Source organism: Anopheles cruzii, chromosome 3 (assembly GCF_943734635.1).
Source record: "Anopheles cruzii chromosome 3, idAnoCruzAS_RS32_06, whole genome shotgun sequence".
NCBI lineage: Eukaryota > Metazoa > Arthropoda > Insecta > Diptera > Culicidae > Anopheles > Anopheles cruzii.
The window spans coordinates 65,783,299-65,801,405 of NC_069145.1; the positions used below are offsets into that span (position 1 = coordinate 65,783,299).

At 52.6% G+C, this 18,107-nt stretch overlaps 1 protein-coding gene across 1 annotated transcript; it reads right to left on the reverse strand.

Annotated features, from left to right (window-relative positions):
- Positions 1-2,841: 2,841 nt before the first annotated feature.
- Positions 2,842-4,344, reverse strand: LOC128270807 (ephrin-B3). Its single transcript, XM_053008227.1, has one exon. It carries the CDS (start codon positions 4,342-4,344, stop codon positions 2,842-2,844), a length of 1,503 nt encoding a protein of 500 aa, XP_052864187.1.
- Positions 4,345-18,107: the final 13,763 nt, after the last annotated feature.

Below are 18,107 nucleotides of genomic sequence, written 5' to 3' on the forward strand. Positions count from 1 at the left end.
CAGTTTCATTGATGAATTCATAACACCACCCAAGAAAACCTGTTGGAAGGAACGCGTACGAGGGCCGTTCAAAATTGTTTGCCACATTAGAATTGCCGCGGCCTACTTATGTTCGATGCTCGATGTTGCTACTCACATGTCGCTCACTCATGGTGACAAGTTCGGCCATTTTGAAACATCAGTCAATTTTTGACAGCTGTTTTGCTTGGATGTGTTTTGGTTCATCATCGATTTTTGTCTATTCCGAAAAATGGATGGCAAAGAATCTTTATCAAATTTTGCGTGAAAAACGAAATTACGAGCTCGGACACAATCGAAATGTTGACTGTGGCTTATGGTGAAGCTAGTAAGACCAAAAGCAGCGCTTCTAGGTGGCTCAAAACTTTCGAACAAACGGTCGAGAAGATGTGAACGACGAAGAGGCATGTTTGGTCGAATGTGAACAGTTTTGCTTACACTTTTCTTCGATTGCAGGGTCGTGGTGTATCATGAGATGTTGCCAAAGGATAGAACAGAACCCAAAATTGGCTGTTGCGCTTCTGTTAACACATCGTGGTTTCTGCGCGAAGTTTTGGCCAAAACAATGCGCTGCGCGAAGTTTTGGCCAACAAATGATACCTACCGATACCGTATTCCTCAGATCTGGCCCGATGTGACATTGGCCTCTTTTCAAAACTTACATTACCTCTTCGTGGTCGTTTAGTTTTGGAGTACTCGAAAATCGACGACGACCCAAACCTTGTCCAACCAAAACAGCTGTCAAAAATGGGCTGATTACTCAAAATGGCCGAACTTCGAACATACGTAGCCTGCGTAAATGGAAAATTGCCAGAACTGTTTTTAACACACCTCGTATGTCAATCGATTGAAACCCATTTCAGTTGACGTTGAAGAAGCGCAATTCAAGGATCATCCCTCTACGCTGCACCGACCGGTCATCTGAGCGAACCCTGGGCCTTGCATTAATTTGAGTGCTAAACTTGACGTTGCTAGTTCAGATGTGTTGTTGTCTTTAGCGCGCGAGGCGGATGAGCGTGTTTGGGATTGGATGTGGAACACACAAGGCGAGGCGAGACTCTTCTCAGAACGCCTCCGGATCTGTCCTGCCAAGAAATCATAATACTTCCCTGCTTAAGGCGCGCTTTTCCACGGAAACAATAAAGAACCACCGCTGACCACACACAGTTTCGTTGGACGGAACAGAAGCGGAAACCCTCCGGAAACGAACGACCCGACGGAACCCACGGACTGGCTGGGATGGCCACTCTGTGCCAGCAACAACAAAAAGGAAACGAAACAGGATAACAAGGCAGGCAGCAAGTGCCAAAACGAAAGAGGTTGTCTTGTTGTTTTTTGATGATTTTCAGTTCAGAAATATTTACTGTATTTACACAAAACCTGTTAACGGGTACGGGCCGTCTACTGACTATGTATAAAGGACATTAAATTACGGGACAGGGTGCTGGGTTCGCGCGGCGCGGCGTACGATTGCACCCCGATCGCGGAGAGGGTTCCGTTTTGCTATCTCCCTACAGTATGCGTCGCCCGTCGTCGTCGTCGTCGGGCGGCAGGTCCTGGACAGTACTTTATACATACACACACACGCACCACGGTCACGGTTTTCTACATTGCAGCGTCCACGGCAAGAATCGGATTCTCGCCCGCGCCAGCCCCCAACAAAACGGAAACGGAGACAAACATACTCGCACACGGGACACGCAGAGGGGGATCGGGTTTCTAGGGATGTGCGGGGCACACAGACGGCGGAACACATGGCGTTGCATTAAAATCTATGTCCTCTCTCTCTCTCTCTCTGTCTGTCTGGGGAAATAAAATAACTTAAAACACCATCCTGCCTGCCGTCCTCCGCGGTCGCGCTAAAAAACGCTGCGCGGAAAGGCCGCCGTTGCGATGATGACGATTTTGCACATCGCGGATCGCGCGCCGATCGGTCAGTCTTGTTTGAAATTCGTCCCCCATCGCCCTCTCGCTCCACACGCTCATCGAAGATGACGACGATGATGGGGTGGGGCGATGATTTCCCGGGAACTTGAAAGGGATTGCAATCGCGGTTCGCCGAGGCGGAATGTCGCGGAATTCATCGTCTCCGACTCCGGCAGGGGTCTGCTCTATTGTTTTCCCTAACTCTCTCTGTCCCTCTCTCTTTGACAGTTTGTTTCGTGGGGCCAATTGGTTGCCAATTGTGTTGTGTTTTCGTTTGTTTCATCCGCATGATTTCCACCCATCGTTCGTCGGGTTTTTCGCGTCGTCTTCCTTTTTACAGTTTGCTAGTGTTTGCCGTTTTGTTTCACGATTAGTTACTCTCAGTTTTAAATTAATATCACTCGCTCTACTACACAGGACTACTGGCGGCGGACGATCGCTCCCCTTTTTGCTCCTTCCTTTTTTCAATTATCCTACATTATTATGTATAAGAATATCTTCGCCGTAGTACGTCTCACTTCCCTCTCTCTGCCTAACGAAATGTCCTTCCGGTCGCACTCTAAACCTAGTTCTCTCGCGCGCCCGCTCTCTGTCTGACTATTTCCGTGATTTTCCTTCCACAAGTCCTTCCACCGTGGCGCTCGCTGCGGATAAGGGAGGACGGGACCGGAGGCGAGGACGGGACTAACACCGATCGGCGGCTCCTGGCGGCTGATGATGGCACGGACGAATGGGAAGGAATGGGAGCCTGGCACCGGAACCGGAACCGGAGTAGCGCCCCGGGCTCGATGCATCGCCTGCGTGCACCGGCCACCCTCCGCCGCCGCCACCGCCGTCGTCACCCGCCGTCATCATCACCAAGATCATCATCGTCGTCGTCATCAGCATGGTCGTCCCTCAGCTGCCGGCGACCACCCCCGACCACCGGTGAAGCAGCATGGCGACCGCCGCCCCGAGCAGGGCCACGGCCGGCCTCCGGCCACCGTGGACACCGTGGCCCGCACCATTGTTGTACGTCAGTTCCTCGTTCTTGACCACTTCGTTCGGGTGCTTGTCGTACTCCTTCGTCTTCTTCGTCGGCTTGTTGGCGGCCGCCGGGTGTGCACTGGACGGTGGACTGTTGTTATGATTATTAATGTTACTATTACCGTACCCGCCGCCGCCACCGTTGCCACTCCCGATCCCACTGTTGATGGAGGTGCGCGGAGGTGACGCGGTGTAGTGGTGATTGTGGCGCCCGTTCGGTGCCGTCCCCGCGCCCGGCCGCTGCACGGGCGGATGGTGCGGCAGGACCGGGTGGGAGCCACCGGCACTGCCACCCTCGCCGCCCCACACCGGCCAGTTGACCGTGTTCTGGACGATGTTGCCCTGGCTCGCGTTGATGGCCGGCGGCAGGAGCCGCGAGTTCGGATCGAACGCATCGATCGAGATGGTGTTGTTGACGGGGCCGCCGCCGCCGGATGGGCCACCCTCGCCGGGGCCGGTGCCGGTGCCGGTTCCGTTCGACGACGGCAGGTGACCGTGGTGCGCCTGGTGCTCGTCGCCGCAGCACACCTTGAAGACGACCTTCATGTTGTCGGTGGTGCAGCGGCCGCCTATCCGCCGGTGCAGGTCGTCCTTCGAGGAGGTCGAGATGAAGTAGTAGTCGTTGCCGGGCAGGAACTCGAGCCCGCCCGGCTGCGGCGTGAACGGGCGGAACGTGATCGTGAAGAACATCAGCTTGTTCGGCTTGTCGCAGATCGCGATGATGCGCGGGTCGTGGTTGGTGATGCGGCACGTCTCGTACTCCACCTTCGACACGTTGTAGATGATGTACTTCTCCGTCTCGTTGTCGAACGTGCCCGGCTCGTAGACCGGGCAGATGATGTGGACCTGGTCGTACTCGAACTGCGAGTTGCCCTTGTTCACGTCGATGATGTGGTCCGTGTTGTCGATCCGGAAGATGCTGTTCGTCGTGTTCCAGTGCATGTAGAACGTTTTGGCACAGTGCAGCACGGTCGGGTGCAGCGCCACCAGCTGCACGGCCACGAGCAGCGCCACGGTCAGCGCGGACGTGACTCCACCGCCGCCGCCACCCGGTGGCCGGCAGCACTTGAGCCGCGCGCTCAGGTTCCGGTACCGCCGTCGTTTCGTCGTCAGATGGTCACTTCGCTGCGGGTGGTGGTGACTGCTGCTGCTGCTGCTGCTGCCGCTACTACTCCGGCTGCTCCTCGTCGAGTGACCCACTGTCGCCGCCGTCGTTGCCGTTCTTCGCCACCTCCGGCTGGTGGTTAGCTTTGTTGTCGCCGTCGTCGTCGTCGCCCTAGTCCGGGAGCAATCTGCTCCTGTGGCCATCGTGTGGCTGTGGACCGTGTGCCTACTACTGCTGTGGTGATGGTGGTGGTGGTGTCGCGGTTTCATCCCGCTCCAGCATCGCCCGCGTCACGCGAAACTGTCAACAAAGCCAGCCGATCGCGAGAGTGAGATCAACTGACACTTCGGCTCACTCTGTCGCGCTCACTCACTTCCACGCGGTGATGACACAAATTCCGTTGCAAAAACTCTGCCAAAAATCCCAAAAGCCTTTGGCTGCCTATTTTTTCTTTCTTTCTTTCTTTCTTTCTCTCTCGCTCTCGTCTCCTGTCACGCACGCACAATTGGCCGCCCGGGGGACGATTTATGTGCCGGTTGCTGGCGGGCGGCGAAAATCAAAACGCCGGCAGAACGATAAATTAGGCCACTCACGACGGTGTTTGGCGAAAACTTGCGCCGCCCAGCGCGCGCGCATATGGTTTCGAGAATTTGAATTCTTCACTCTTTTTCTCTCTTTCACACACCTTCACCACGGATTGAGGCACACTATATTCGGAGGGGGGCCGGGCCGCGTAATCACTTGATGTAATTTCCCGCCGTGTGGTATATTACAACGGAGCCACTCGAATATTTTCGACCATTTTCTTTTCCTTTGCTCGCCGTGCCGTACACACACACAACGAGCACGCACACGTACACTAAATTTTTTTTTCACGCGGCTAACGAGCTCAGCTCACACCATCGCAGCAACCTCATCTCACCGCGCCGTCAGGATTCTCCGGGTGGAGCCGGTCGGTTGTTGGAGGCGGCGGCGGCTGGGTGCCTTACACGCACGCACACCCACTTACGCACAAACAATACACACCGGGAACACCGGGGGCGAAAAAAAAGCACTCCTCGCTCAGGATTATTATTCTTCGATCGAAGCAGACCACTTTGCTCTCGTCGTCGGTCGCGCCTTCTCGCTCTCGCACTCGCCCCTTTGAACACGGCGTACGCACCTCACTCGCTCGCTCGCACACACAACGTTGCTTCTCGCTCGCACTCACAACGACGGTGGGTCTCGAATTTCCGGTCGCGAGGCCCGTGTGCGGCTGTGTGTGTTTGCCGTTTCGCACACAGCAGCAACACGAGCAACACCAGCAACAACAACAACAACAACGACAGGAGCAAGGCTCACCAATAATCACTGTGCCCGACACACACACTCGGTGAGGATGATGAGTGGCTTCTCACCGCGCCTGTCAGTGGCTCTGCTACGACGTGAAGGTTGTTCCGATTCCGCGTGTGCACCAATAAATCATGTGCAGCACGCACGCACGCACGCACTCGACGGGCACACACTTGCTCGATGCTTCGATGCCTTCTTGGCCTCTGGCTGCGAACACTTCTTTCGCCGCGGCTTTCTTCCTTTGGCCTCTGTGCAGAGGAGGCCCTGCTTTGGGTCGGGTTTGGTTTTTTTCTTCTGTTCCTTCACGTCTTCTCGATCCTCGCCGTGTGTGCCTTGTTTCAATTCCTCGTCCCGCCGCCGCGTGTGGTTCCCGCGGCACACACACGCTGTGCCCCTCTCCGGGATTAGGCACGGCGCATCTCGCGCGGCTCTCGACGACGCAACGAGAAAACACACAGCCTCCTTGGTTTGGGCCCAAAAAATCCAATTTTTCACACCCAAAACCCGCGACGCTCGTTTCTCACGGTATCGTCGCCGTCGTCGCACTTTTCGAATTCCGCTTTTGCTTCACTATCCGCCGTCTAATCTCGGCACGCACGCACACCCGACTTGTGCGTTGAGCGGCCAACCGCAAGTCGCTCCGGCCACCACCACAGGATGTGTCACACGTTAAGTGACATATCGCAGGCGTATACTTTGTTTAATTCCTCCGACGGAACACGCACTCGCGGTGGATCTCTTCAAGTTCAACTCCCCGCGCACGCACAGAAACCCCCCTTGATTGTTGGGATCCGTCGCAGTCACGGGAAGCGATTGACGCACAAAATTCAACTTCTTCACGACCGCCACGACACACAGCGACGATGCCGTCGGTTCAAAATAATACTTTAACCGAAAACACGTTAAATTCGAGACGGGAAAGTGTACACACGCGCGCGGCACGTCCGTCGCCGGCAAAAGTTGGAAAAATTTTGTTGCCGTTCATTTCGTTTAAGTAGGCCCAAAGTTTCTCACCAGTTCGACGCACGAAGTTTGCCTCTCTCACCCGCTCTTCGTTTCGTATTCGGAATCGGGTACCCCGAACCTGAGCCGAAGGGCACCCGAAGCCGCACGCACGCACGAGAGCAAAAGAGAGAGAGAGAGCGTCCGCGAGCGAGAGCGCCCGACGCGATGACGTCTCTCGCACACACACACACACCAACCGAGCGGTGCGTGCGTGTAGCGGCCGGCCGAACACAGAGTGTTTGCGGAAAAGATTGCACGGGAAGCATTTCCTTGGCCACAGATGGGCCATCTGGCCACAGGCTGACGTACGTGCGTGAGTGTCCAGTGTGATCGTTTTCATGCAACAATTTAACAGATATCTCCTCACAATCTGCTGTTTGCATACGCGCACATACATTGTATGCACTGCCAGCATGTGTCGTTGATCGTTTTGACAATTTTATCCTTGACAGATTTCCATCACCCATTCCGGGTTCGGCCTGATTTCATCGGCGTGATTGCTACTGCCGCCGGCGGCTACGTCGTGGTGGTGGTCGACCCACCCATAAAAGAACCGTTCCACTTCCGGTCCCGGAAGCGCCCACGAATACCCCGAAATTAAGGCAGCCGACGGCCAGCGGCTGGACAAAGTGTGAAGTACGACCTGGAAAAATCCTTCACTATTTGCCGTTATAATTAAAGTCTTTATCGCTCGCTACGAATCTGCTTTCCCCCCGGTTCGGTCGGTCGGTCGGTGGGCAGCGAAATGTCCTCGTACGGGTGGGGAAAAGATTAGGACCCCCGGTGGGTGACGGATGGCAGAGGTCCGCCAACCACACCCGGCCGCCAGTCCGTTCGCCGGTTGTCGGCATCGATTTTCTGATTAATTTATGCCCTTGCGCTGCCCGGTCGGCCAGAGTCCGGACCTCCACACGAATGGGGCGGGCCGAGGGCGGGCGATCGATGCTTTGCCTCGTAATGCTGCAATTTAGTCGCCAGACGGACGGACGGACGGTACGGCACGGAAGCGTGCGGAAGAGGTCCATGTTTGCCGAAGAAATAAAATTAGCCGAACGAACCGAATATCGGCGGCGCTGCAGCCGCCTTCCGTTTCTTCGCGCGGCACCGGAGACGGTTGTTTGATGTCTAGCCGGAGTCCAGGGGCCAGTTCCTTTGGGAGGGGTAGGGGGGAAATCGGTGCGGTCGGATCGTTTCGTTGATTATAGACATTACAGCATTTCACTAAATCGCCAACCGGCGAAGGACCAAGGATCTGAAGGACCCCCACCGCACCGGAAAGCAGGAAGTATCCGTTTTCTCAGTACTCGCGTGTGTGTGCGAGGCCCCCGGGTCCCGGTCAGGCGTGGTCAGGAATCATCAGACTCATGATTACGGTTGCTTTAGGATAAATGGTTTACGGCGAATCGGCGTTCGGACGGAGGTCCTTACACCGACGGAAGTCCGTGGGGCTCGATGAAACAGCCATTTTTGCACGCTTCCGTCTCGCCGTGGCCGGTCTCTCTTTATTTTTCACAAACTCACTCAAAATCACCCACCGGCCATCGACGTTCGATCGGTGTTTCGGTCCTTACGGAACACAGGCGGGCCATCGGGCGGGAATAAAAGGAGCCCACATACGGCAGGCCGGGACGGGAGGGAAGCGGACGGGTGAGATCCTTTCCAGTCAATTACATCAATTTCTGGCGAACGTTGATGGAGGGCACTGCCGTCCGTCGGTCGGTCGGCACCGTAAATGGTAAGTCGGACCATTAAGAAACCGGACGGCCAGCGGGTACACACCTTCTTCGGCGTGGAAAACGGACAGCTTGAAATGATATAATAGGACCTTTCTCAAAGTGGGCCCTCCGCCGCCGTCGATGTTACTCCCGCTTCCAATTATTGGACTCGGACACCGGATCGGATCTACATATCCCGGGGATCCCCCGGGGGGCCGAAACAAAAGCGTGCACCCGGCACCCCATTAGCCCGGCGGCGCAATCTTCCTATTATCCTTTCAATTATTAATCCCCAGGACATCAGTCACAGGACATCGGTGCGATTAAAACTCCGCGCGGCTGACGACTGACACAAATCCTATCGTCAATAAACGATGAGTGGAAAATCGAAACGATGACGGAACGGACAGAAAGGACACTGACCACTGCTCGGGTGCGGAACCGTGGGTTTCTTTTCAAGACGGCCGGCCGGCTGTTGAATGTTTGAGTGAGCGTCGGACGGCGAAGAACAGGATTCCGTCATTAGATTTTCCCTCGGCTAACTCCTTGGCTGGCCCGGTTGTGGGATGGGGCCACGTAATTACCGAAAATCGATACCCGCAAACATGCTCCACGGAACCGCGCTCCTTGCCCGCCTTGGTGTTACCTGCCGATGACTCACCACCGCGACGGCTCACGCTCACTCCACGGGTGAGAGTGAGCGAGTGAGTTCGCGAAGCGTTTGGCGGACCACGCGGGCGAAGTGATTAGGGATGCAAACTATCATAAATCATGCGATGTTGATGATTAAATTAAATTACAACCCACCGAAGGGACGCCGCCGCCACCGCTACCACCAGCGTCGCCGCCGTCGTCGTCGGGGTCATTGATGATAATTTAAGCCATTTTTCCTCCTCCAACGACGACGACGCCGGTGATGATGATATACCCTTCTCCGGAAGGAACGCGATAGGGACGCGAGAGAGGGAGAGGGGAAGCAATCAAAATCAGTGCGAAGGAAACGGCCACGGCCCAACGGATTGGAAGCCTTGGCCCTGGCCCGGCCGAAACCAACCCAACCCGGAGTCCTTGCTGAGTCCGTCTGGAAGGAACCGTACCGTGCAGCTAACACACACTCGTGTGTGTGTGGGTCGGTTCGAAATTAAAACACTCGAAACACGCGGAATTTGCATACGCGGTGCGCGCGTGCTCCTAGCGAATGATGATGATGATGACGATGCCGAGGAACGATGATGTCGGGGTTGATGTGTGGAAAAAGCACAACAAAAAATTCAACAACACTCGGTTGTTGGTTGGTGGGCTGCCTGACGATCGCGTCAGGTAGCTGGCGGTCGGAAAACTATTCGCCACGGAGCAGATGGCGCGCCGTCGTCATGGTGACGCTGTTGGTGCGAAAAAAGGTGCCGGCTCCAAATGGGGCCAACACACGCACGCACCACACACATGCAGAGCACCGACGGAATGATAGTGTGTGCCGAGGAATAGTTTTCTAATTAACAGGCCCGGCCCCGGCGGGGACGCCGAGGCACGCCCGCGCTGGCGTGTGTGTGTATTTGAGCGCAAAGTTTTAATTCGAGTTTTAATGAATTGTGTGCGAGCGCGAAGGAAGTCGCTCGGACCGGAACAAATACAACAATGGCGGGAGTGAAGTCCCGGGAAATTCGGGCAGCGAAAAAAATGGATGGAAATGCAACGCATCAAACCAATTTTCCGGAACCGGCGGTATGTGTGTTTTTCGTGGGGGAACTGCAACGTTGCAAATTTGGGAATTGGAACTTTTCTTCGGCGGCAGCCACTTTTGATGATTATCATGTTGCGGCATCAGGCTTTCGGGGATGGGTCCTTTGTGCTGTGCGATTCGAAACTTAATAATGACGTCGCGGCACGGAGCATAAAGCTTGGGTTCGCCTTCCTTCGCCAGGACACGCCGGCGCTGGGCCCGTGTGGCTGTGCGTAATACAAATGAAATGCTATATTTTTTGCACGACCCCCACCCACCCACTGGGTGGAAGTTGTAAGCGGTGGAACTGGCGTGTAATTATTTCCGTTCCGTTCGGTTCCCGGTTCTTGTTATGCCGACCCGGCCCCGGGACTCCGCTGAAGCATCGTGCGTGCGTTGTGCCGTTCCCTAACGAGCCCCCGTCGCACACAGTCGGTGACGTGCGGCGCAAACGACAAGGACCTGGAGGTGCCCGCGAAAAGTCAACCCGGCCAACCAGTCGGTACCGACGATGCGTAATGCAATAGAGAGCTCGGGAGCCGGAACCGGCAACCGGCACCTCGGGATCGGGGATGACACCCTTCCCGGGTTGCCCACCAAAACCACTGGTAATTATTGTTGGGATCCTTGGCCGGGGGTTTCTGGAGATGCAACACACACACACACAGAGCGAGCCCCGGGAAAAACGGAGCCCACCTTTAGGAGGCAACTTTTCCCGGGCAAGTGTTCCCGAGAAGCATAAAGTTGACAAACTGCACCGCCGGCCGGGCCGGGTGGTCGGAACTCCGGCACAAACCACAGCCACGACGAACAGACCGGGACCGGGACTGGCGCACACACACACCTTCGGGCCGGGGGTAGTTTGTAAAATTTCAACCCCTTGGCGGTGCGTAGAGCGAAGCCCGTGGTTGGCGGGCGCCGTCGCTTGGTGCACTGCGAATGCACTTGGTAGGATGCACCGTATGCATCACGGGGACCCGCAACGACCGCTGGGTTTGTAACGCAGCGCGGTCGGGCGCGGAGGGCGCAGGACACAACCTGCACACACGTGCAGCATTAATTTGGAACGCAGCGCCGCCCGGTTGGCATTCGTTTTTTGCATTTTGTTCGCTCCCCTTTTTCCAGTTTCTCTAGTTTCCTCCGTTTCGCGGGAAAACGGCCCGGGGAAAAACCAGACCTAACCAACTTTTCCGCCCTGAAGCCGGAAAAGGTGTGAAATGAGGTTTAAACTTCTTTCATATTCATTTTTTTTTTTCGCTCGGTTCGTCGGAACACTCGGCAAATATGATGCTTCATCTGGCACAGGGTCACGGGTTGCGGGGATGCGACCATGGGGTCCGAAGGGTTGATTAAATGACGTTTCGCTGTTCGCCACTTCATCACCTTCGCGGCCCCTAAAGGTGGAGGGAGTGCAAAGGGCAAATGTTTTGCAAAACACTTCCGGCGGCCGAACGAACGATGCTCACCGAGGGTTTCCGTTCTTTCTCATATTTTTACATGATTTTTATTTATATTACTGTTTTGTTTGAATTTTTAAAGTCAAGCAATTCCGTTGTGAATGAAAGACCATAAGCTTGATAAATGGATTTATAATAAATTTGCAGAAAATAATACAACAATTTCTACAGAGCTATGCCGATTTGAGAGGCCGTTGCGGCCGCCAACATTCGACGCGTTATTGTCGATTTACGGCATAATTTAATATCTTTCGAATCGATCAATTCAATTCAATTTCGTGTTGCTTCGAGGTGCATCAAAATAAGTGCTTTAAGTTGAAGTTAATGCTTAATACGGCTCTGTCCGATCTAACAATATCAAACAATAAATTAACAATCGTATGCATAAAGATGACGAGCACGGAATAAATTGAAGCCACAGCCGACATTTTCTGTGATTTCCGAGTTATGATAGCTCAGTCAATATTGCCGCACCGATTGAAATTTAATAATGTACCATGTGTTACCAGATATGTTAGCGATCTATATTTGCAACACGAATTGTCTGCATTTGTTCTTTATGACTTTGTACGCCTTTAACAGCAGTGGAATATACTCAATTGATAACTTTTACAACGATTATTCATAAAAAAACTGATACAAAAAATTGATAAACTGATAGATACAACAAAACCAAATGAATAATCAACTTATCAGCAAAATTAATCTGAAAATGTTGCTATCTACACTTATCGTCAATAATTGATAAAATAAAATCTCCAAAAAGTAACAAAAATAATTAAATAAATTCAAAACAACTTGTGCTTATTAAATGTTAATACTTTTTTAAATATAATTTTTTTTTAAATAAATAACTTAATAACTGAAAACACAAGCCCAAACAACAAAACGGTGAAGTTGGTCAGTTCACATCAACAGTAAAAATGCACGAACTGCAGACTAAGCAGAGCTCTAGACTGACCTGACCAGAGCCGACCCAAAAAACAAGGAAAAAATGACTTAACCAATCGATTTGCTCATAAAACCAATAGATTTTCCCAACAAACTCTCTAAAATTGCTTAAAAAGTAGTATAAGTAGCTAACAATGGCTACGACTTCAGATAAAACAACGCCACAAAAACCCGACGACACATGCTCAATCAAAGTAGTTAATGAACCGAGCGGCGGGGTTCATCACTTCAGCGCTCAAGTCTTTCGGAAAAGTGTCAAAAAACGCCAAATGTGCAACATTGGTTCCGTTTCGTTTCTTTTTTATTTCACTCTCCGTGACGCACACGTGTGTGTGTGTGTGTGTGTGTGTGTGGCAACATTGTGCCCACAAAAACAACCTCATCAACCTCACCGTTGTTGGAAAATGAAATAATAATTTGCTGCTTGTCTCACTTCAAATAACACACACAACATCAACAACGACACGAGAGAGAGAGAGAGAGAAACACTTGAAAAAGTCGACAGTCGCGTAGCACGATTTATGCTGTCACTTATGCTTCCTTTGCTCCCGCAGCCCACTTGGATGTTCACTCTATTTGCGTGTTTTTTGCGTGTTTTTTGCGTGTTCTGTCGGCGTGACATTTGGATCTTCTACGCGTTTCGCGCCTTCACGCGTTAATTATGGCCCCCCGTGTGTGTGTGTGCGTAAGTGCGCACTCGCGGGAGCTGCACGCCATATTGTTTTGTGCTCTATTGCTTCGACACCACGACGACGCCACCGTTCCACCGTCCGTGGCAACAACTCTTTCCCTTCCGGAAGAAGAAAAAACAAGAAACAAGAGGCGAACAAATACGAAACCATTGCGTGCATACATGTGTGTGTGTGTGTGCTGGGTGAGTGAAAGGGACACGCCACGGAGCAGCACGGTGTGTGAAGGAAGTGACGGCCGCCCCGAGATGGCGAGAAGAAAAGGCGTAAAAACCGACGAAAAAAACCCTTTCACACACACGCACACTGCTGGCTCCCATTGAGCTAGTTAGGTGTGCGCCCCCCTGCGTGTGTGTGTGCCCGGGGGAGGCGAAGAAAAATGGTTGAAGCATGGCGGGGACCCGGGGAACTTGGAAAATAAGGTGTGAAAAGGTACTTTTCGTTCGCCTTCAAAAGCCGAAAACAACGAAACGTCGTCCCCGCTCCGCCAGCGCCAGCCCCTCAGTGTCCTCACCGGCGTCACATCCTTTTTCGGGGGGCGCGTTAGAGGCGAGAGGGGGGAGGGCCTCTCATTTTGCGTGCGCTCTGCGTGTCCGTCCGAAGTGACAGCTCGTTCCCGGGAGCGGGACCAGGCCTCTTTCGGGAAGAAATCCGACACCGACGAGAGAGAGAGAGATAGAGCAAAAGAGAGAGCGCACACTGCGAAGTGGAAAAGTGCAAACCCCGCACTGCCACCCACAATGCCCCCCGGCCCGCCCGGAGTGGATCGAAGTGCACATGAAGACACAAACCGATCAACCGTGGCCGGCGATGATGGATGGATGGCGCACCGGCGGGACGCCATGCGCTCGCCATGTATTTCATGTTGTTTTTTCCCATTGTTTGCTGCCCAACAACGTTCGGTACTGCACCCTCCCCCCACCCCTACCGGAGCGAGCGAGATAGGGAGAACCGGGAGCCGGGAGCATGCAAAGCAGGTCTCGCTCGAATCGCAGTAGCCGCGCCGCTGCTTCGTCCTGGTCGTGCGTGTGTGTGCGTGTGTGTGGGGGCGGAGCCGGATGGAGGGGTGGAACGCGAGAGAGAGAGGGCAAATTGGAAAAAAGGAAAAAAAGGAGGAACATGAAAAAAAAAAACAAAAGGTTCAAGTGATGGGACCCCCGGACTGCAAGGCAGCCATTCCGGTCCTCGGCCAGGGGGGGCTTGTGTAATTCGATCCTCCCGCGTATGCGTACGTGTGCGAGTGCGTATGTGTGCAGTTTATCTTTCCCCGTTTGCCCCGGTTCCGATTTTTTGTTGTGCTGGTGCAATCTTGCATCTCGCTCGCTCTCGCTCACGGTTGGCTTCCCGGTCCAAACCCCGGTGTGCATCTTGGTGGGCCGTCGCTGGGGCTGGTGATGGTGGTGGCCCGGACAGAGGGGGTTTTAATCTTCTTTCGTCGCTTCCTCACTTTACATTTTGCACTTGGCACCGAGCCCTGGCCACCTTCACGGTGCAAAAGGTTACCAACGCCACCGCAGCCACAGCCGCCGTCGTGGTGCGTAACGTCGGGAGTGCGAATGTTTTGTGACGAAGGTGATGTTTGGGGTCTTCTACGGGGGCGCTCTTAATGAAGCATAGGCCGCCGATCGCATCGGGCCGACCCTACGTCGAGACTGGGTCGCCCCGAGTATTGGGTTTCCTGACAAAAAACGCCCATAACCCGCCGTCGATCAGCATCAGCGGACCAACACATCGCAAAAAGGGTGATTTGTGGTCGCTCTCGGACTGAAGTTGACATTTTGCTCTGAACTCAGAAGGCCTTAAAAGTTGTGCTGCGAACACACAATTTCTCTCCGATTGATCAAAGTAGACCAATTCCAGCAAGATGCCAATTATGAGTTCGGACGTAGAATGGCGACTCATAGTAGACAATTCCATGCCGATCTCACCCTACGCTTGCGAATACTCAATGCGATACCCTGACCTGCTTGATCAGTGATCCATTCTGCATCCATCAGCCAACGTACTGAAGTACTACTGTGGCCAAAAAATAACGGAAAAGTTCAATCTGCCAAACTGTCAATAAAGAAAGTATTCGCCTGACTTAGCACCATGGCTTCTGGCACTTCTTGCTATTCGCTTAATTCAAGTGGCCGCTCCGTGGACACCTTTTACAGTCAACAGTTGAGATAGGAGCGGAAACAAAGAATGTGTGAAGGCCTAAATTAATGCCTAAAAAGGACGTTTCGAACGGTTTTCGAAAATTGGAACAAATATAGACACAGTACTGCATAGAGTGGGGATTAGTTTAAAGGTAATTACATAGATTTAGAAGAATAAAGAAAGAGTTTTCGAGTTACAAGTGAATTCCCGAAGGGTTTGGGTCACAGTATTGAGGTTACTTTTACATCCTCACTATGCTTTCGCAATGGACGGACACTCTTTTTTAAATTTTCCTTTTCAATAATTGCTTTTGTGCAATTTAATTATAGCTTCTGCAGTGCTGAGTCAATAAAAACTATTCATAATTCGACATACGTGACTGGAGCATCCAGAACACTTTCCTGACATTTATCGTTGATTATTCGTTTAAATTTGTTTTTAAATTTTATCTTTATGTTACGATTAACGACATAAACATGATCGCGGGATGCGCATTTCCCAAGCAGCAGATTTGTTTGGGAAGAAAAAAGGGGCTGAGCTTTGAGGACCTGACTCAATAGTTTGTGGTACACCACACCAGCAAAGCAGCCGCGAAAAACGATTGCATTTCCTAAACAATCCACAAATTGGAATTGGAAACAAGCATCTGCCATCTGCTGCTGCGTTGCACTGAAAGTGCAACGCAACCCCAGCACAAAGCACTGTCCAAAACCACGGACGTGGACCACCCCCCAAGGTGGAGTGTAGTTGACGTTATGCTGCGGAGGCTGATTTGCACACAATAAACGGCCCGATATCCTTGAACCACGCGCGCGCAGGACGCACGCTGACCGCAGGGCCCACGGCGCGACCCGCGAGAAAAGCATGACAATCAATCGGGGATTGCGTTTCCCGCGCCGTAAAGAAGAAGAGCAAAAAAACACGAAACTCGACCCGACTCCGATGACTGATGGAAGCGGAAAACGAATCAAACATTTTCCAATCCACCTTCTGTCCGTCCAGCTTTTGGCATCCCGAAATCCGGCCACCATCCTAGCGGGAACTGTGCGGATCAGAAAATTGCGATCCCCGAACCAGCGGCGCTGCAAACGCCAAACGTTTTGTTTTAGTTTATTCTTCTTTTTGGTTAATTTCTTCTTTATTGTGGCTCAATTTTTCCCATACACTCGCACACAACCAAGGGCCAAGCAACCCGCGACCGCGAAGAATGATGGTTCCGTTCCGCGCCGCGACCATTTGCCATTTCTTCCGCCGCCGGACGCGGGCGCATCCGTAAAAGGACTTCCGTGGCATTGTTCGTCGGTCGCGAGAACTTTTGCACGGTTTTCCGATATCGCCCGAGCGCGGGCCACGCAACCTCTGCGCTCTACAGTGCCCACCACAAAATGTGGCCAGCGCCGGGGAGGCGCGGAATCGAATTTCATAGTATCGGTCGTAAGGTTTTTTGTGGTCGTTACAGTACAGAAATAAATAAATAATTAAGAAGAAAATTAATACAGAAGAAAATAAAAAGTAAATTTAACCCTCTTTCAAGTATCGCAAAAATGGCCAATATTATTCACCACAGAATTGGCCATATTGAGAGTCTACAATAGGCAGGATGTTGTTCGATAGGTTTAGGCTTGCTACGATGTGCGCACGAATTTGGAAACGGATCTCAATTAGCGATTAGCTAATTAGGATTGAAACTATCCAAGAAACTCCAAATTCCAAAGAAATATTGATTATTATTGATTGCCAGGGACAGTTGCCAACAGAACGAAACAAGTGGTCTATTTGATGTTTTACCTTTTCTGGATGAATTATAGTAAACATAATAAACATTCTGGATATGAAGGTCCTGTAAACATTCTGGAAATTCTGGGTATGAAGGAAGGTGAAGGTTTAGGTCCAAAAGACAGAAAGACTTCAAATATTCGGACTTTGATCACAATGGAGCTTAATCTTTAATGAGGTCCTTAAAACCAGAACCCACCATACGCCACTCTGTTGTAGACTACTGTAATACCGACGACACCAAAAAAAAACCAACTTCCAAAAGCAGAGATTTCGCGTGCGTGCAAAAGAATGCACCGACGTCGAGCATCGCGGAGGCCTCACGTGGAGGCCCCGCCGGGAATGTGCTCTTATTTGGTTTCGCGTTGGCGAACTGTAGCACATTTTTCGACCCGAACTCGGCGACATTTACGGCGAAAGCGAAACCGTTCGGATGCTTTTTGGGGGAGGGAGCACCAACCAACCAACCAACAAAAAAAGATGACTTGAGTCCCAAGAACCCCTTGGGGGCCTTGAGGGGGTTCCAAGAACGCACCGAAGTGGCGTTGGCGAAACCAAGGGCAACCCGGGCAGCGGGCGGCGATGGCGATGGCGACGGCAACGGAATTGTCAAACCGATTATCGCTCTTTGACACCCTTCGATCTTGACGCGCGAGCGCGCGCGCCTCAGTTGACAAAGGACGTGTCGGGGTGTGCCGGTGGCCGGGCCGAAAGATGAAGTCGAAAATGAAGTGACACTTTGCCCATTACGCGAATGGCAATTTTCACTTCTTTGGGGTTATTTTCGCCCGGTTCCGATGAATCTTTTAATGGTTCGGAAGTGCGCGCCGGAGGAGGCGATAACAATGGCCACAAAAACAGGCCGCCGGGCGACAGGTATGTGAAAGTGATTTTTACACTCGACAAACACACACACACGCACACCGTTTGATGAACATGTTTCCGGTGGGGGAGGCCGCCTCTTCGGCCACGGCCAGCCTACGGAATGCCAATTATTTGCCGGTTCCACGTCCCCGTTACGGTGGCGGGAGCGATGTTTACCGGTGGTGTGATCCTTCACCGGGTTTTGTGCCAGCGACCTTCGACTTCCGACGACTTTGCGCCGCCAAAAACGACGACCGAACTCGGATTCCCCGGGAGCCCGGGTGGTTCGCAAACATTGGGGGGTGCGGGCGCGAGGAGAACTCCAAAAACTTCACGGTAGGCCGGATCCGAAATTGGCCTAATTGGCATCTGGCAGACGGG

Excerpts from the sequence above, each read along its gene's own strand:
- LOC128270807 (XM_053008227.1), bottom strand. The coding sequence starts at position 4,344 with ATGAAACCGCGACACCACCACCACCATCACCACAGCAGTAGTAGGCAC.